The sequence below is a fragment of the Azolla caroliniana genome, unplaced genomic scaffold (genome assembly GCF_043228905.1).
Source record: "Azolla caroliniana isolate FFs.n. ecotype wild unplaced genomic scaffold, voAzoCaro1.0.p SCAF_8, whole genome shotgun sequence".
NCBI classification, from domain to species: Eukaryota; Viridiplantae; Streptophyta; class Polypodiopsida; order Salviniales; family Salviniaceae; genus Azolla; species Azolla caroliniana.
This window is the reverse complement of record NW_028230443.1, coordinates 624,878-642,144: the sequence shown is the minus strand read 5'-3', so window position 1 is coordinate 642,144 and position 17,267 is coordinate 624,878. Positions and strand designations below refer to the sequence as shown.

General features: G+C 38.3%; 3 protein-coding genes across 4 annotated transcripts; 2 read left to right on the top strand and 1 right to left on the bottom strand.

Moving 5' to 3' along the window:
• Positions 1 to 6,395: 6,395 nt before the first annotated feature.
• Positions 6,396 to 9,957, top strand: LOC147860657 (pentatricopeptide repeat-containing protein At3g09040, mitochondrial-like). The gene has a single exon (XM_087323198.1). The coding sequence runs from the start codon at positions 6,665 to 6,667 to the stop codon at positions 8,687 to 8,689; it is 2,025 nt and encodes a 674-aa protein (XP_087179324.1). The 5' UTR covers positions 6,396 to 6,664; the 3' UTR covers positions 8,690 to 9,957.
• A 135-nt stretch (positions 9,958 to 10,092) lies between these two features.
• Positions 10,093 to 12,415, bottom strand: LOC147860656 (bifunctional protein FolD 4, chloroplastic-like). Of its 2 annotated transcripts, none has more exons than XM_087323280.1 (5): positions 12,170 to 12,415; positions 11,225 to 11,624; positions 10,899 to 11,135; positions 10,531 to 10,698; positions 10,093 to 10,438 (listed from the first exon to the last, which is right to left on the bottom strand). In XM_087323280.1, the coding sequence occupies exons 2-5, from the start codon at positions 11,501 to 11,503 to the stop codon at positions 10,265 to 10,267; spliced, it is 858 nt and encodes a 285-aa protein (XP_087179406.1). In that variant the 5' UTR covers positions 11,504 to 11,624; positions 12,170 to 12,415; the 3' UTR covers positions 10,093 to 10,264. The 2 variants fall into 2 exon arrangements, with proteins under 2 accessions (XP_087179406.1, XP_087179405.1); XM_087323279.1 differs by having other exon boundaries at positions 11,225 to 11,547.
• Positions 12,416 to 12,913: 498 nt separating this feature from the next.
• LOC147860655 (pentatricopeptide repeat-containing protein At5g16860-like) lies at positions 12,914 to 16,047 on the top strand. Its single transcript, XM_087323278.1, has one exon. The coding sequence runs from the start codon at positions 12,930 to 12,932 to the stop codon at positions 14,700 to 14,702; it is 1,773 nt and encodes a 590-aa protein (XP_087179404.1). The 5' UTR covers positions 12,914 to 12,929; the 3' UTR covers positions 14,703 to 16,047.
• The last annotated feature ends 1,220 nt before the right edge of the window (positions 16,048 to 17,267 follow it).

Below are 17,267 nucleotides of genomic sequence, written 5' to 3'. Positions count from 1 at the left end.
GTCAAAAAAGGTGGATCTATTTGTTTGAGGCAGATAAATCTTTTAGAAAAGATATCACCATTCTTCTAGAGAGGATCGGACAAGTACAACCGGTTTGGTGTCCAATTTCCAAAGGTACCCGAGGCTTGTCGAGTACTAAGAAGAAGAGCGTTAAGGATGGAGGATGGTTGTGACAACCGAATAAAGACAATAGCCAGAGAACATCCAAAACACGAATCAGGAACCCGAATGGATGTTAGCAAATGAAAGGAGCCAGAGTCAACGATTGATGAGCTGATAAAGGGAATGGGGGATCTACAACTCAAGTTTACAAAGGTTGAGAAGGGTGAAAGCTCGAGTGTAAGACAAAAGCCCAATGAAGGGGGAAAGGGTGAATTCGTCCGCCGATGCATGGGCGATGCATATGGTGCGATAGCACAGAACACAAAAAAAAGGGATTGTCAAAGCCATAAGGAAACATTAGAAAGAAGTGTTATCTTCTATCAAAATGGGAGAATCCAATCCTCGGAGACCCGACAACCCCTAAAAACAAACTTCGGCAAAGGTGGGATGAAGAAAGTGATGGAGGATGAAGAGTCGAAGAATGTTCAAGCAATGTACTTTTCGACTACCTCTAGATTGAAGGTTGATAATCCCTAGATTGGATCGGGGTTCTAGGGAAAAGTGATAAAATCTGCTAATGACAAAAAAGTCCAAGCACAGGACTTATGAAAGGTTGGTGATGAGATCATGAGTAGTACTGGGTGGAATGACCTAGTAGATTCACTCACTACGATAGCAGGGGTGAATGCCCATGAGGTGACAATCAAAGAAAGAAGAAGGAGAATTGAAGAAGCGGGTCCTTCGAGAAAACCCGAGACCCGAGAGCAAAAGAGACGGGAAACAGAACGAGTTGTTGCGAAGGTGATGAGAGAAGACAAAGGTAAGCAGAAGCTCACCCCGTCATTCAAACTCGCCTCCGACATAGAAACATCCACCGACCTAAAGCATGTGCTCGAATCTAGGATTCTCGACAGTAAAGTCAAGTTAACACTACGAGAAGTACTAGGGATCGCGAAGACGGAATTCCATGAAGTGATCATCGATGTGATCCGGAGAAAAAGACAAGTGATTGAAGAAACGGGTGGAGTGAATACCATCATGATATGGGAGGAAAATGAAGATATGGAGACTGCATTGTTAGCCGGGGTATGGAGTGTCGACATACAATGTAGTCGTGAAGAGGAAAGAAGCCATTACACCCGCACACACTGGGCTCAAGCGACAATCGAGGCTCCAGTCAGAATTAAGAGTATATAAACGCAGGTTCGGTTGGCTACAAAGCCCACCAACAATCGACTTCGGGCTTCATATTTTCAATCAACAGTAGAGCCATATCAAGTAGTAAGAAGTAGTTGATCGCCGCGTTGTTAAGCACAGATGCCGAATACAGAGGTGCGACAGTTGCTAAATGTGAAGCCATATGGCTCAAGAGAATACTGAAGGATTTCGATGTCTCCATAATTGATGCAATCATGCTCTACAACGACAACCTCAACAATATCTATCTTGCTCGCAACCCGATTTTTCATTCTCGGACACAACACATTGAGGTGCACTATCACTTTATCCTAGAATGTGTCCTAGCTGGAGATGTCAACCTTCAACATATCAGCACAAATCTCCAAACAACCAACATCTACACAACATCCTTAGGAGCCGACAAGCTTCAACAATTCACAATGGACCTTGGATTGGCAATCGTCAAATTACCGAGCTTGAGGGGGAGAGGCACACAAACGATCGGACTAGACAACGTCAGTCAAAAAGATAGACGTAGAGTGGAAGGGTTGAACCAGGAAAGCCAAAACAATGGAGCCGAATCAGCCCAAGGCGGAAGCCGACTAACCAAGCACCAAAAGTTGAGCTTGAGGGGGCGTGTTAAGAATCAAGCCCAACAAACTCTAGTGTAAACACACCATTGTGTAATATTAATTATGTGTCCTTATGACACGTCATTTATGGGCTAGTTAAAGCGTCCCACGTTTCTAGTTACAAGAGAGTGACCATTATAGTAAGAGAATGTAGGGAGAGAGAGGGTAACTATATAAGCATCCCTCTCTCCTCCTTTGTATTAGGTTGACTATTTCTCTTTCTTGTGAATATATGGCTTTTTGTTTTTTTGCTTTCTATCTGGTGTCTACCTTTTCTCTCCATACGTCCACACACACACACGTGCGCGCACGCGTACACATTTCTAATTCACTACACATAATCACACATTTAATTATTTGCATGCCGTAATCGACATCTCAATGATGAGGAACACTCTACACACTATGATGCAAAACATATGCCACTATCTTGGGCTAACCACGATATTTTTTTTAACTTTTGAGCATATCCATGTATGACATATGGTGGTCACCATGCTCAAGGGAGTATGGCATGTTTTTTTAACAAAGAATAAAGTCTAAACAAGCATTTAAAGACAATAATTCTAAAGAATAAGATACATAAACCATAAAGAAGTTGATTGGGAAATGTGTCATTTCACATATCTCTAATGGATTCTCTTTTAGCAATATCATTTTTTCAACATATGTATTATAGTAGGCCAAATTATATATTTTTATGAGATAATAATTCACATAAATTATTTTTTGTCATGTATAGAAAGAGGACATCAATTTTAATAGAACCCTAACAAGCGTCTTATCAAATGAAATAGGGCTACATGGAAGAAGGAATAAAAATTTTCGGGAGTGTGCTAATGGCAAGTTGCAAATTGTCATTTTTGTTAACTCATAATGCTAGCCTAGTTGTGTTGGAAAGGAAATGAAATAGATCCATAGCATGGTATGGTTTCGCGACATTTATTTTAGAGCACCCATTAAGTGTATTTGGATGTGTAAGTTGCCTATATGTAAACCCTCTATATCACTTGTATTCGATGCCTATTTGAAAACCCCTCATTGAGGATTTTCAGTAGTCGTAGAGTTCATGATCGATGCATCGAACCAGCAAGGTTATGAACAAGGAGAGTTCATAAAGGAAAGGGAGAAAGAAGATCATATACAAGAGATAGAGATAGTATAGGATTAAAGAAACTGAATTGAAATTGTATATCACAAAAATATGTTATTAAATTGGGAATACAATATTTTATTTACCAAAGTTACAATAATTAAAGAATCTTTGCCAAAGTTCGGCTCAAATCCTTGACATTGATCTTGAGAGATGAAAAACATTTCCTAATAAGCTAGCTTAATCTATTGATTATTAAATTAACATATTTTTCTTGATGCCTAGATGTTTTGATTCCTTCCAAAAATAAGTGTTCCAATAAGAGTGCATGTGATGTATGCGATACATGCAATGTATGTGATGTGAGATTGCCATTTGACACATGTGTTAACATGTGATGCATGATAGCCATGATACTTATGTATTTGTAAAATTATTTGATGGTGGCTGATATGTGAGATTATGAGTTTGAACCTCAAACATGGCATTTTCAGTACTGCTTTGTTTTGATATCATAAAGCAATTGCATCACGATACCCACCCTATCTAATCTTGCATACTAGTTGTGCAAGTTCGGTCGTATTGGTCTTCATCTTGACCTTCAAGGTTTATCTTTAGCATTAAACTTCTCGAACACATTTAAGACACTCATCATCTTCAACCGCACTTCTACTTTGTAAATAATTTAATGTACATTATTATTATTATTATTATTATTATTAATCATTATGGTAGTGCCACTAGTTGACGCTCCATACAAATCTCCTTTACTTCTTATTCAAACCTTGGGAATTTGATTTGTGGTTTAGGTCATCACAACCCCTCTATAGCAACATTAAACTCCTCACAAGACACTCTCATAATCTTCAACCATACTTCTACTTTTAGAAATCATTTACTACCTTATTGTTAGTAATAATCACTAAAGTAGCGCTACTATTTGACGTTGCACACATCTCCATTAGTTTTTCTTTGAACCTAGGGGATTTTATTGTTATTCGTGTTGTATCAAGCCCTTGTTGTAGAGGTCCGATCTAAAAATCCTTGAGAAAGTCTTCAGATTCCTACAGTAGATGGTCATAAAGGTGCCTTTATTACGCCCATATTTCAATAGAATGGAAAGGAATTGAACTAACCTTCTTTCATCTTGGCTTTTGATCCGTGCGAACGTTGATCTGTTGTCTATCACCTTCATTTCCATTCTTAGTGCAATGCAAATATATGCCGAAGCCAAAATGACCGAATAGAAAGACTTCTCTTGAACAAAGAATATATGATATACAGAAACACTCCCTTAAAGTTACTTTAATGTTCATGCATGCTCCACAAAGATCTTCAGTTGCTTCAATTGGCGCAGTGACTTCCCATCCATGGTTTTTCTCAATAGGCCATTTCCCATGATTGTAAAAGTTAGATGACATTATATATTAATTTCAAAACCATGGCCCATCAATGCAATACATGATTCCATTTCTTCTCGGCTCTTGATGTGGGTCTCTATCATCACCCCAACTCAATGAGCTCAAGTGTAGTGGTCCTTGTCTTCTTCTTGATTGATATATTTATTTCAACGCATTACTCTAACTAATAGTGCAATGTTCTCATCTACATCTTCTTGGATTTTAACTACATTAAACTCCTCTAGCTTCATCTACCACTTGATTCTTTCTGTGGATTGCATCAATTATTACCTCATGAAATTCTTTCTTCGTGATTCGTAATAGTTCCTTTATAGTAAGCCTTACCTTACCACCAAGGATTCTAATTTCTTAAATCTTTCTTATGTTGACAAAAATCTCTATGTCTGAGGCTAACTTGAATCTCGAGGTTGCTTTTTGTTTTGCCATTTTCTTTGTTTCACTTCTTTTGCTCTTTAGTTTTTGGTCTTTGAGAAGGAACAACTTCGTTTGTTTTTTTTGCTTCACCTCTACTTGACTGAATCATGGGTGTTGTTCACCCCGACAACTTCTATGAACATTGTGAATGTGTTTACTTGGTCCTTTCACCTAGTGCTAGTTTGAATTTCATTGTCAAATTTCTTTAAGTTGTCTAGTTAAACTTTTCGTATACTTGAAAGTATTAATCATCTTATTCTAGAAGCCATTACCAATAGAGGACCACCTACCTTCAACCCATACATTGCCAAGTAGTAAATTGCTTGTATCCTCTTGGATTCCGCATCCTCCATTAACTTTGTCATTCCCCCCTTTTCCAAAGTTGAATCGGAGAGTTGTCGAGTTTCGGATAGATGAATCTTCCTATCTTCACAAAAAATCAGATTTCTATCAAGCTCTACTTGATGAATGACTCGTGTAATACATCTTCTAATGTTTGGTGTTATTACACTATATGCATCGACAAATGAAGTTTTCTTTTTTTCCTGCCTTAGGCTTTTATGGACTTAATCTTTTAGCTTTTCTAACTTGGCGAATCGCAATGGAAAATCCTTCATGCTTTTGATTAATTCATCGAGTAGTAATTATAGTTCTTTTCCTTTTTCTCCTCTCCCTCACGCAATTGATTCTTGTGTGAAATATCCGCAATGAAATTCTTTGCCCATGTGCTTGTTTATAGATTGTTGATGTGCTCATGTTCCTTCAATTTTGTGTAATAAACTAAAAGGTAAAGAATGAATGGAACATACAAGTAAGTGTGCTTTTGCTCTACTCTTTAAAATTCTTGGAAAAATATGATATGTTCTCCTAGGGAATTGAGCATAATCTTTGTGCCACGTTCATCTTATGGTAAAAGGGAGTGCATAGTTGTCGCAATTAGTTAGACAAGGAAAGACAAATTCAGTAAATGGTTGACAACAATATTGTTGATCAAACGTCCACTCAAATTTTATTTCTATAAAAAAAGGCAAGGTGGCAAATGTTCAACCCCGCAAATGTCCACTCAATTTTTATTTCTATAAAAATTTTAAAGGGCAAGGTGGCAATTGTCAAAGTCAAATCGTTTTATTATTAGCTAACAAATTTACACATTTATTTCTTTGATTTTTCATCTAGTGTGAAAGAGCTAGACTTTTACTAGCCACAAAGGTGGATTAGTTTGATGATAGATGATACCAAAGGTATAATTCAACAATTCCAAAATTATAAGGGGCAGTCTTGATATTACGCAAAACATGGGGTCATTACCTGTAATTTCCCTTATGTGATTAAATGTAGGGAAAATCATTGTTATACCATTACCTTTGCCAATTTACTCCCATATACATATGTATGTATATACACTTGTGGTTTCAAACATTACCAAAACAAGTGGATTAATTTATTGATTAAATAGCAATTGATAAGTTGATTAAATAATTCACGATCAATAATCTAAATAGTTATGCAGCAGACTAATTGGTGATCACTTGGTAAACTTTCATTAGAAAACAAAATGTAATTAGAACCAAATTAATGTCTGATTAGGCCTAGTTAATTTTGAAGGGTCTTTTGGTACTTTTTAGAAACGGAAAGCCAGGTGCAAAAGGTAAGGGTACTTTTTATCATTCTTGCCTATGGTGAAACGATCTCGACAGTAAGGGAAGAATCCGATTATCTCACAATCCTTTTTCGTTTTAAAATCCTAGAAGCAAGTTTTCTTTTTTATGGTTAAATAAGGAGAAGGAGGCTTCCGTATAAGAAAAAAAAAACATGAGCAAAAGATGGGCAAAGAGAGCTTTCATCACAATTATCGTGCATTCGTTGCCTTATTCAAGGTTTGTGCAAAGAAAAAAGACCTTCAACAAGGCATTAAATTACATGCCGAAATTCCGAAACAAGGCATACTCGAAAATAACCCATACCTAGTTAGTGCGTTGATCAATATGTATGCAAAATGTGGTGCCTTTTCAAAAGCAAAACAAGTTCTCGAAGACTTACCAACTCGAAATTCTGTCTCTTGGAATGCCCTTATTTCCGGATATGCACAACAAGGGCATGGTCAAGCAGCATTGGATTGTTTTGGAAAGATGCGACTAGAGGGCATTTCACCCGATGCTTTCACTTTTACCTCTATCTTGAAAGCTTGTGGTAGCATAGTTGCTATTGAAGAAGGAAAAATAATCCACAACGAGATTGTGGGTAGAGGCTTGTTAAAAAAGGATGTTGTGCTTGGCACTGCCCTGGTAGATATGTATGCCAAATGTGGTTTGCTCGGAAAAGCACAACTAGTACTCGACAAACTTCCTGAGAGAAATGTATTCTCTTGGTCTTCACTAATTGTAGGGTATGTCGAACATGGTCAAGGTCACAAAGCATTGAACTGTTTTGAGCAGATGCAAAGTGAGGGACTCACTCCAGATGCAGTAACATTTATTTGTGTCTTAAAGGCATGTGGGCAAATAGGAGCTTTAGAGAAGGGTGGAGAAATCCATGAAGAGGTTTTGGATAGAGGCATGTTGGAGAAGGATATTGTGCTTGGTAATGCTTTGGTGGATATGTATGTGAAATGTGGTTTACTTGCGAAAGCACATAGGATGCTTCAAGAGCTTCCGATTCGAGATGTAGTTTCTTGGAACACATTAATTGTGGCATATGCTCACTTAGGGGAAGGTCAGGAAGCATTGACCTGCTTTGATCAAATGCAAAGAGAGGGGATATCTCCAGACATGGTCACCTTTCCTTCCATCTTAAAGGCTTGTGGTATCATAGGCGCCATTGATAAGGGCAAACAAATACATTTAGATATTATGCATAAGGGATTTCTGAATAAAGATGCTGCACTTGGAAATGCTTTGGTGGATATGTACGCCAAATGTAATCTGTTTGGGGAAGCATGGAAGCTGCTGGAAGAGCTTCCTTGCCAAAATATCATTGCTTGGAATGCCTTGATCTCAGGATATGTTGAACAAGGGCAAGGTCATGAAGCACTCAAATGCTATCAGAAAATAGAGAGAGAGGGGATCTCTCCAGATATAGTCATGTTTACGTGCCTCCTGAAGGCATGTGGCAGCACAGGAGCCATAGACAAAGGCAAAGAAATTCATGGAGAGATTGTGAGTAGGGGTTTTCTAGAAAAAGACATTGTTCTTGGAACTACTTTGGTGGATATGTATGCCAAATGTGGCATGCTTGAAAAAGCACAAGAAGTGTTAGAGGATCTTAGTATACGAGATGTGGTCTGTTGGTCAGTATTAATAGCAGGATATGCTCGAAAAGGGAAAGGCGTAGAATCGTTGAAGTGTTTTAAAGGGATGCAAAGTGAAGGTCTTTCTCCGGATGAAGTCACACTCTTATGCGTTTTGAGTGCATGTTGTCATGCAGGTCTGTTGGATGAGATTCAAATGCTACACAGGGATATGGTACAGAAATATGGTGTTACTCCAAATGTAGAACATCATGCTTGCATGGTTATGGTTTATGGATATGCAGGAGATTTTGACAAGGCAGTGTCAGTGATTAAAGTGATGCCATCTTGTGATCAGTCTCCACTTTGGCTTGTACTGTTGGGTGCTTGTAGAAAATGGGAAAATGTAAAGCTCGGGAGGTTAGCTTTTGTTAAGATTATAGAGTTAGATAATGACTGTGCTGCAGCTTATTTCCTCATGGCGAGTATTTATACAGCTGCTGGAATGCATACAGCTGCAGAAAATGTTAAATCCATGAGACCAGCGGCTGTTTCTCAGGATAAACAAAGGAATATTGTGCAGCTTGATGCAAATGGGAATATTCTTCTGTTGTCTATTTGAGATGTCAACCGTTGCTGATATTAAGACATGCTCAAAACTCAAAAAATTGTCCATTTGCCCTCATCAGTACATATGAGAGGGAAACTTTACATGCTTTGAATGAAATGCTATGTACAATAATCCTCTGGCATATTCAATGTTTCTTTTTAGATCTACTTAGAACGTAGAAACATAATAAGTAGACAATGAAGTGTATGTCCAATATCTAGTGCCATAATATGGTGTGGTTGAAACTCCCTTCTACAGCAATTAAACAAATTCAAGATGAGATTATTTGGGCAGTTTGTACACATAAATGCTTAATTACGTGGTTTCCTGAGCAGGGCAGGTGCACCGCTGTTTATATTCAACATATTGCAAGAGAAAGATCCCGACGTAATGCCTGCGTATAATGGATTCAAAGTTTGAGCTCATCTACAGATGTAATCAGTCTTGGGTTCTTGATAAATGTTTGTGATGGTTCCTGGAGACACAGATACTAGAACAGATTAAGAACTGGAAGGAGCTTGTCTGAACAGGACTGAAAGACGTAGTAGAGAACTTGTGCATGACCTTTGATATACAGACATGCACACATATTTTTGATAAAATTGGAACAATACACATACATGTATATCTAGCACATGAAAATGTGAAGAGCTCAAACCTCAAATGCTTAACACAAGAAAGTTATATGTTCATATGGTGTTTTTGAGCTTTTGTCAAGCACGCAAATACATGATGTGGTTTTGGTTGAAAAGATGATGAAATGCTTACTAAGCATTTTGATTTTCTTAACGCTTGTGAGCTTAATATTGCACGTGCCTTGGCTATTTTTGAGGTGATCTTTTAGAGCTGCTGACTCCAAAGTATATATAGCACACATACCTACTCAAGGTCCCAACTGCACACCTTGCTTGATAGATACAAACTTGTGTTCTCAGGTAGATCTCAAGTGATTGAATTCAACCTCACTGCTATTGTAGGAGATCTGGACGAGCTGATGCAATGGAATGGCTCATCCTCATTCTAGTTGACCTGCCCACTATACACCATGATACTCTAGATGCTTAGGTAACCTATATCTGTGTATCACTAAAATAGATGATTCTTGGATTGGTTCCATATCTTTGCCTTGATGGACTCTCGACAAAGAGCATGCCTTGGTAAATCTAAATTGTTGTAAATTGTATTAGCAGTGCATTCTTTTACATCGAAACCCCACATCACAAGTATCACACGCATAAGAAATTATAGAAAATGAGTGGTTTCTTTTTTGTTCTTAAGCTTAACAATTGTATCTAACCACTGCCAATAAAGATTTCGGTCTTTTCAACAGCTTTTAATGCATAACTGCATGTTGGTACTATTTGATCAAATTGATGAGTTAATGTCATATTCAATAAAGTTGTTAATCCCACCAATGATGAAAAAAGATAATGCCACTCATATATTGACGTTAATTTCAAGTTGATGAAATCATTAATTTACAATTTATGGTGGCAGGCTAACTTCCAAGCTCAATGCTAGATTTATATATGACAAGGCATTTGTTTATTTCTGTTAGATTCTTCAATGGTACTACTATCTACCTATTTACTTGATAAGCCCAAATTTGTTCTTAGCAGATTCGAGGGTATTGGATAACAACATAGCTATAGACATAGGACCGATACCCCCTGGGACAGGTGTTATGGCAGAGGCTATATTAGAGACCTCTTTGAAGCAAACATCTCCCACCAGCCTATATCCTTTCTTGGAATGTGGGTCCTATAAACAAACACGTATTCAGTTGAAAGTGAGATATTTTCAAAGAAACGCATAGCACAAAAATAGATAATGTGTAAAGTGCCTTTGTTTACATGGATGTAATTTAAACCAATATCGATAACGAATGCACCATGCTTAATCCAGTCTCCACGAACAAGGTGAGGAATGCCAACTGCAGTAATCACCACATCAGCTGTTCGGGTAATAGCAGCAGGGTTTTGTGTGTAGTTGTGTACAACAGTAACAGTAGCATGGTGCCGCTACAGGTTAGGACAATAAGCATCATCAAAAATGTTAAAGCAATATAAAAATGATTTTGAAAAAGAATGGAAATTATGGACAATAAGTAGGCATTACTCATGCCATCAAAACGTTGCGTATGAGTAACATGATGCACAAAATATGAGATGCATGAGGATGGTACATATGGAAGATGCATTCCCCAATCATGGATGCTTACTTGTAGAAGCATTGCAATGAGCATGGCCTCTGTATTGCTCCGACCAATAACGACTATGTTTTTACCACATATATGTACTCCTGATCGCATTAGTATCTCCAAACAAGCCCTTGAAGAACAGGACACGCACAATGGTCTTCTTCCCTGCATGGCTAGAGTTCCCACGTTCAGAGGGTGGAAGCCATCTACATCCTTCTCTATCCTTACGGCTGTGAGAACCCTCTCTTCATTTATATGCTATATCCACGAGGAAATTCAAGGAACAGGTTCTGAGATATAGTGCCTAAAACATGGTGATACATCTAACACATGATATCATTCAATACCTTGGGAAGAGGAAGTTGAACAACAATACCATGGACAGATGGGTCTCTGTTCAATGCTTCGACATGCTCCAAAACCTCTTCTTCATGGGAATTCTCAAGAAGGTTTCTCTGAGAAAAGGTTATACCAACATCCTCACAATTTCTCTTTTTGATACGCACGTGTGTTGTTGAATCTCGACGCGCTCCAACCAGTACGATACCCAACCCAGGGACCTCTCCCCGTACATTTTTTATCTTTAACACCTCCTGTGCCACCTCTTGTTTGATTTTATGTGCCATTAATTTCCCATCGATAATTGTTGCCGAAGGCTCCACTCCATCAACTGGCCCAAAAGCACAATGTCTCTATGCCAGCAAGCTCAAAAAATAGACACTTGAAAGCACCCAAAGACCTAACCACCTAAAATGAAGACTTAGTGTGGTATTGTACAGCATTATATCCACATCCAATGGCCGAGTGCAGTTGACATTCCATGCTCAATTTCCCAGAAATAGTCATATTTTTCTTTCTTTCTTTCTTTCTTTCTTTCTTAGTGTTGTATTGTACAGAATTATAGATACATATGCACAAGACCATTATGAAACATCAGGAAATTGCATCATCTTTTCCCTAATGATTGAATGCAATTTGAAACTTGATAATTGGAATGCAAAGATATGTGAAACGTTATCTTGAGATCCAAATTTAAGGCATTTTCTACATAATGCCACATGCCATTTATCCCGTAGCTCATTAGAAATAACAATGCAAAGCATACAAATCTCGTAAATAAATTCAAAACCATTTCTCACAGAAAGCACATATCAAAACATAGGTATACATCAAATCCCATTTTCATTTATCTACATTTCTGCCACATGCAAGTTAAACTATATCTCAATATACATAAAAACACAGAGAGAGAGAGAGAGAGAGAGAGAGAGAGAGAGAACGCCAGTTACTACCCGCTTCTTCTAAGATTTCTTGATCAGATCGAATAGCAATCCTGGTGATCCAATCATCCGAAGCCTCCCAATTGAAAGAAGAGAAGGGGCGAAGTCCATATAATTGGCGCAGAGAATGTAGAGACCGAGATGAGCGAAGATGAAGAAATGGCACGATGTAATCTGATCAGAAGCAGAAACACGTATAATTAGACGAGGAGGAGGCGGAAGAAGAGGATTCAGTCAGTAGCCTCATCCGGTTCTGTGGTCGGAGAAGAGCTTCCTTTTTCCTTGAAGTAAGACGAGGATTCTGTGGTCGGAAAATATGATTGTACTGGAAGTGGAGTCCACTGGACGCAGGCAGACAATTATTAGGAACGAATTTCACTATGTATGTATGTATGTATGTACCATTTTCTATTGGACCTCGACGTGTCCAACACTAGGAACATGAACGTGGCATTGGACACCCAACAACTTTCATCGGCATCGTGAGGAAAACGAATAAAAGTAGTATGTTCGCACGGACTCGAGAAGAACATGGGGGCGGGCGGGCGGACAAAGTGCTTGTGGTAGCTGTCCCAACATGTGACCAAAATATCTGAAGAAATCAATAAGAAAGAGGACTTCTAAGTTTAGAGGCAATGAAAGGTAGTCATGACTCATGACTCATGAGTGAGTGAGTGAGTGTGTTTTGAAATTTGAGAGTCTAGATTAAATCTTTTTAACAGCCCTCCACAAAATGTTTGACACCGTAGTAGCCTAGATTTTCAAACTGCATATGTATGATTGCGTTTACAGGTTTAAAACCTACGTCCCTATCCCTATCTCTTGCAGAGATTCCAGAGCAGCCTCTGCAGATGACGGTAATATGGTAGCTCTCCCAGCTACTCGCTTCAAACAGGAATGCTCCTTAAATCTGAAAGATCATTTATTAACCCACGCCAGGAATAGAGCCTCACAACAGGTGCTCCATTATTATCAACGCTTGATCTCTTCTTCAAGTATAAAGCCAGATGAATATGTTTTCGTTGCTGCCATCAAAGCATGTGCATGTAAAGGAAATCTAATTCTAGGTAGGTACATTCATGTCGATATTATAGATGCAGGGCTTGAATCTCATGTGTTTATAGGAAGTGCACTTGTTAGCATGTACGTGAAATGTGGTAGCCTTGATGATGGTGAAAAAGTCTTTGATGGGTTATCAAGATATGATGTTGTTTGTTGGAATGCATTGCTTTCAGGCTACGCCTATCATGGACATATGGAAAAGATGGTTCAATGCTTTGAAAAAATGAACACGTCTGATCAATTTCAGCCTAATTTGGCTACTCTGAATGCATTGATTGCTGGATATTCTCGAGATAAGCTCAGCCACAAGGCTTTGCAAGTGTTTAAGCAAATGCAACAAGAAGGCAATTGGATGCCTGATGGCGTTACCTATGCAAGCCTTCTCAATGCATGTAATTGGATGGAAACAGCTCATGATCAAGGCAAGATGATTCATGTTTTTATCCTAGAGTGTGGGTTTGAATCTGATGCCTTTATCGCGAATTCCCTTGTGAATTTGTATGTAAAATGTGAGGATTTCAAGCATGCAATTCATGTTTCCAAAAGAGTAGAAAAAATGGACTGTGTGACATGGAACGTTTTAATTGGAGGCTATGCGATGCATGGTCATATTCAGGAAGCCATTGAGGTTTTTAACAACATGCGTAAAGTGGGCATTTGTCCTGATCTTGTCACTTGGAACTCTTTGCTAACAGGATGTGTGCAACATGGCTATGGTCAGCAAGCTTTTATACTCTTCCAACAAATGCAGGAACAGGATTCAAATTCTGATAAGGTCACATTTGTGAATGCCTTAAAAATATGCTCCTTACTAAGTTCTCTGGATCAGGGAAAAGTGATTCATGCTTGCCTTCTAGACACTGAAATGTGCTGTAATCTATTTGTTTGCAATGCGTTGATTGACATGTACGCTAAATGTGGGAGTTTAGATGATGCCTCTAGACATTTCCATGCCTTATCAAAGAGGGATCTAGTGTCGTGGAATACAATTATTGCATCATATGCCAGTTACAGACATCATATGATGGTATTTGAATGCTTCAGGGATATGCAAATAGATGGGTTTCAACCAGATGATATAACTTTCCTCTGTGTTCTATCTGCATGTACCCATATGGGATTTTCGGAAATGGGTTGTATGTATTTCACGTCCATGAGAGAATGCCTTGCCACATCTTGCAAGTTAGAGCACTATAACTGCATTGTGGACTTATTGGCTAGGAAAGGTTGTTTGAAAGAGGCCAGGTCCCTGCTTGGACTGATGCCATTTGAAGCAAATATTCAAGCATGGACTTCTTTATTGAGTCACTGTAATACTTATGGTGAACTAAAATTAGGAAGGCATTGTTTTAATCAACTACTTTTGATCGATAACAAATATGCCTCAAGTTATGAGCTTATGTCAGCCTTGTATGTGCAGATGGGAATGTGGGAGGATGCGATCCGAGTTCAAGAATTGAGAAGACGCGTCAATGCCTCATAAACATTTTGTTGAATGTAAGATCTGGATACATCGTCACATTTTCCTCTTGGTAGATCTCTGATGATATGATAAAGGTAGAGAGGAGGAAGAAAACAAATGTAATAAACTGAAATAGTCTATCAGGACAACATGGTTTTATGTCTGCATGTCCAATTTGGCAAGCACTTCATGAGGATAAGCTATCATCAGTCATGTCCTCAAGTTTCTTAGAGAATTTCCAGGAACTCTCACAGATTTGATCACTTCACTTAGGACCAAGCTTTCATCAAGAGAAGGCCTTGGTTAGATGAAGAGGATCATTCATTGAAGTGATACATCATATTACTCGAGTTACAATGCTTGAATTATCATTCTTATGATGTATTGGATGGATGCTTTCATGTCCGGGCAGATTTGAAAGGCCCGTAAAAAGAGATCGAACCTCCAACATACTAACATATTCTTTGTCAGAGAGTTCAAATTTCGGAATTCTGCTAGAGGCCAAAATTTCAGAGAGAGATTAGCATCTACTAGAGGCCAAAAATTCAGCCTATGAGGAAATTCATGATTAGAAATATGGGTGAATTCTTGTTATCCATATTGAAATAAAAATAAAAGTTCCATGCTTCCTAAAGCTCCATGATCATGATATTAATGTATTTGCTGAAATGGTTTTAGAGTTGGTTGACAGTCATGAAGTGGGCATGAAATGCATAACTAATATGTATGGGTTGAGTAAGGGTGATTAGACTTCGAATCCAAAGTTACTTGGTGCCGTAGATAAGGCTATAGTCAAGTTCAAAAAGTGCACTTGGGCATCCTCTTCCAAATTGATTACGGCAAGCAATGACCTCTATCATCTGGATATGATATCTCCCATGTGTCCTCTATCCTAGTACTCATCGCAGTCTACATTACCGTCGGCATTCCCCTGCCCAATCTATTTTGACACCTTGGCATGTTGTTAATGGAGGTGTGGAGCTATGGAAGAAATTGGTAATATGTGATTGTTGTTACATTCTAAGTGCTAATATAAGGGTTGATTACCTATGCTTTTGAAGCTAGATCAAGATTTGGCCAAACTATTGTATGTCAGCCCTCCACGTCATTTGTTGAATGGTGGTGGAGTTTGCATAGAGGGTCACATACTTCTTTCTAATGTGCTTGTATCTCTCTAATGTGCTTGCCAACTGGGCACTTACACAAAAAATGCTCATCACTTTCGAACACTCCTTCACATCCAAATCTTTCGGTTCTAGGTATGCAAAGTGCCCATCCTACTTCAATCTCCACATTCAGTGCTAGTCCACTACTATGGCAAAATTCTTCTAATACTCCAAGTAGATGTTGCATACTATCAACATCATATGAGAAGAGCACCACATCGTCTGTAGATAAAAGCAATAAGATAACATGTTGCATCAATTTGGGGGTATTCAATCCTTCTTCTCTTGCAACTTTATTCACCACTTCTATTTTATCAATACATAAGCTAAAAAGTGTGGGTGATAGTGGCTATCCATGCTTGACCCCATGTTAATAAAAAGTGCTTCGAGAATCCACTATCCATTTTTAGTTGGCATTTAACTTGTTCAGATAGGCATACAACAACAACTTGATACTCTAATGGCATTTCAATCTCTACCATTCTATTCCAAAGCTCACTTCGTGGTACAATATTGAAAGTTTTCTTGAAATCAACAAAACAATAATAAAGTGTCATTCCTTGTAGTTGACTCTCTTCCATGATTACTCTCAATGTGACCAAATGATCCATAGTGGAGTGTTTTTTGTTTAAATCTTGCTTGCCCAAGTGCTCTTTTGCTTGTACTTTCAGCCTACAACATCATTCATACAAGAATATAGTACTCCTTTGAACTTTACTACAATCCACACAGGACCTTGGAAAATGGTGTAGAAACTCTTTGTAAATAATACTTGATTTCAAAGGTGAGGAATTGATAGGTGCTCCATTCCTTGATTGCTTGAAGGCCCATATGTACAGATTTCAGTAAGCAACAGTTCATAAGAAAGACAGCTTAGAAAAGAAAAAGAATAAAGTTATATGTGATTGTATGCAAGCAGATTTCCATAATTGTATGATTTTGCAATGGGATGGTTTGAAACCCTGAATTTATGACTCCATCGATGAGGGACATACATAAATTGAGCCAATTGGAATGAAAACCAATGTGCATGTATAACAAACTCTTTCAAGCGTTGTTTATTACGCATACATATTGCATACCACTGGCTTCCTCCATACTTTCTTGAGGTAATCGGCAAAATGATTTCATCCAGTCTTGCTTGGTGTTACTCCTCTGACTATATAGAATGATAAGAATGCAGATCTTGGGAATCCTCGCCACTTTCCAGCATGACAAGCAGCTGATTTACAATAGATAAATCAAATTTGCTTAGAAGTAGTAGTAATTCTTTCTCATCAGATAAGTTAAGGTAAGTTAAGGTGACCCCCAGTAGTGCGCAGACTCAGATATAAAGACAAATTAATGGGCAAGAGTTACAAAATGAATTATTTCAAAGGAAGCTTCTTAAATCTGTGCAAGGCTACTGCAAATGGGTTTA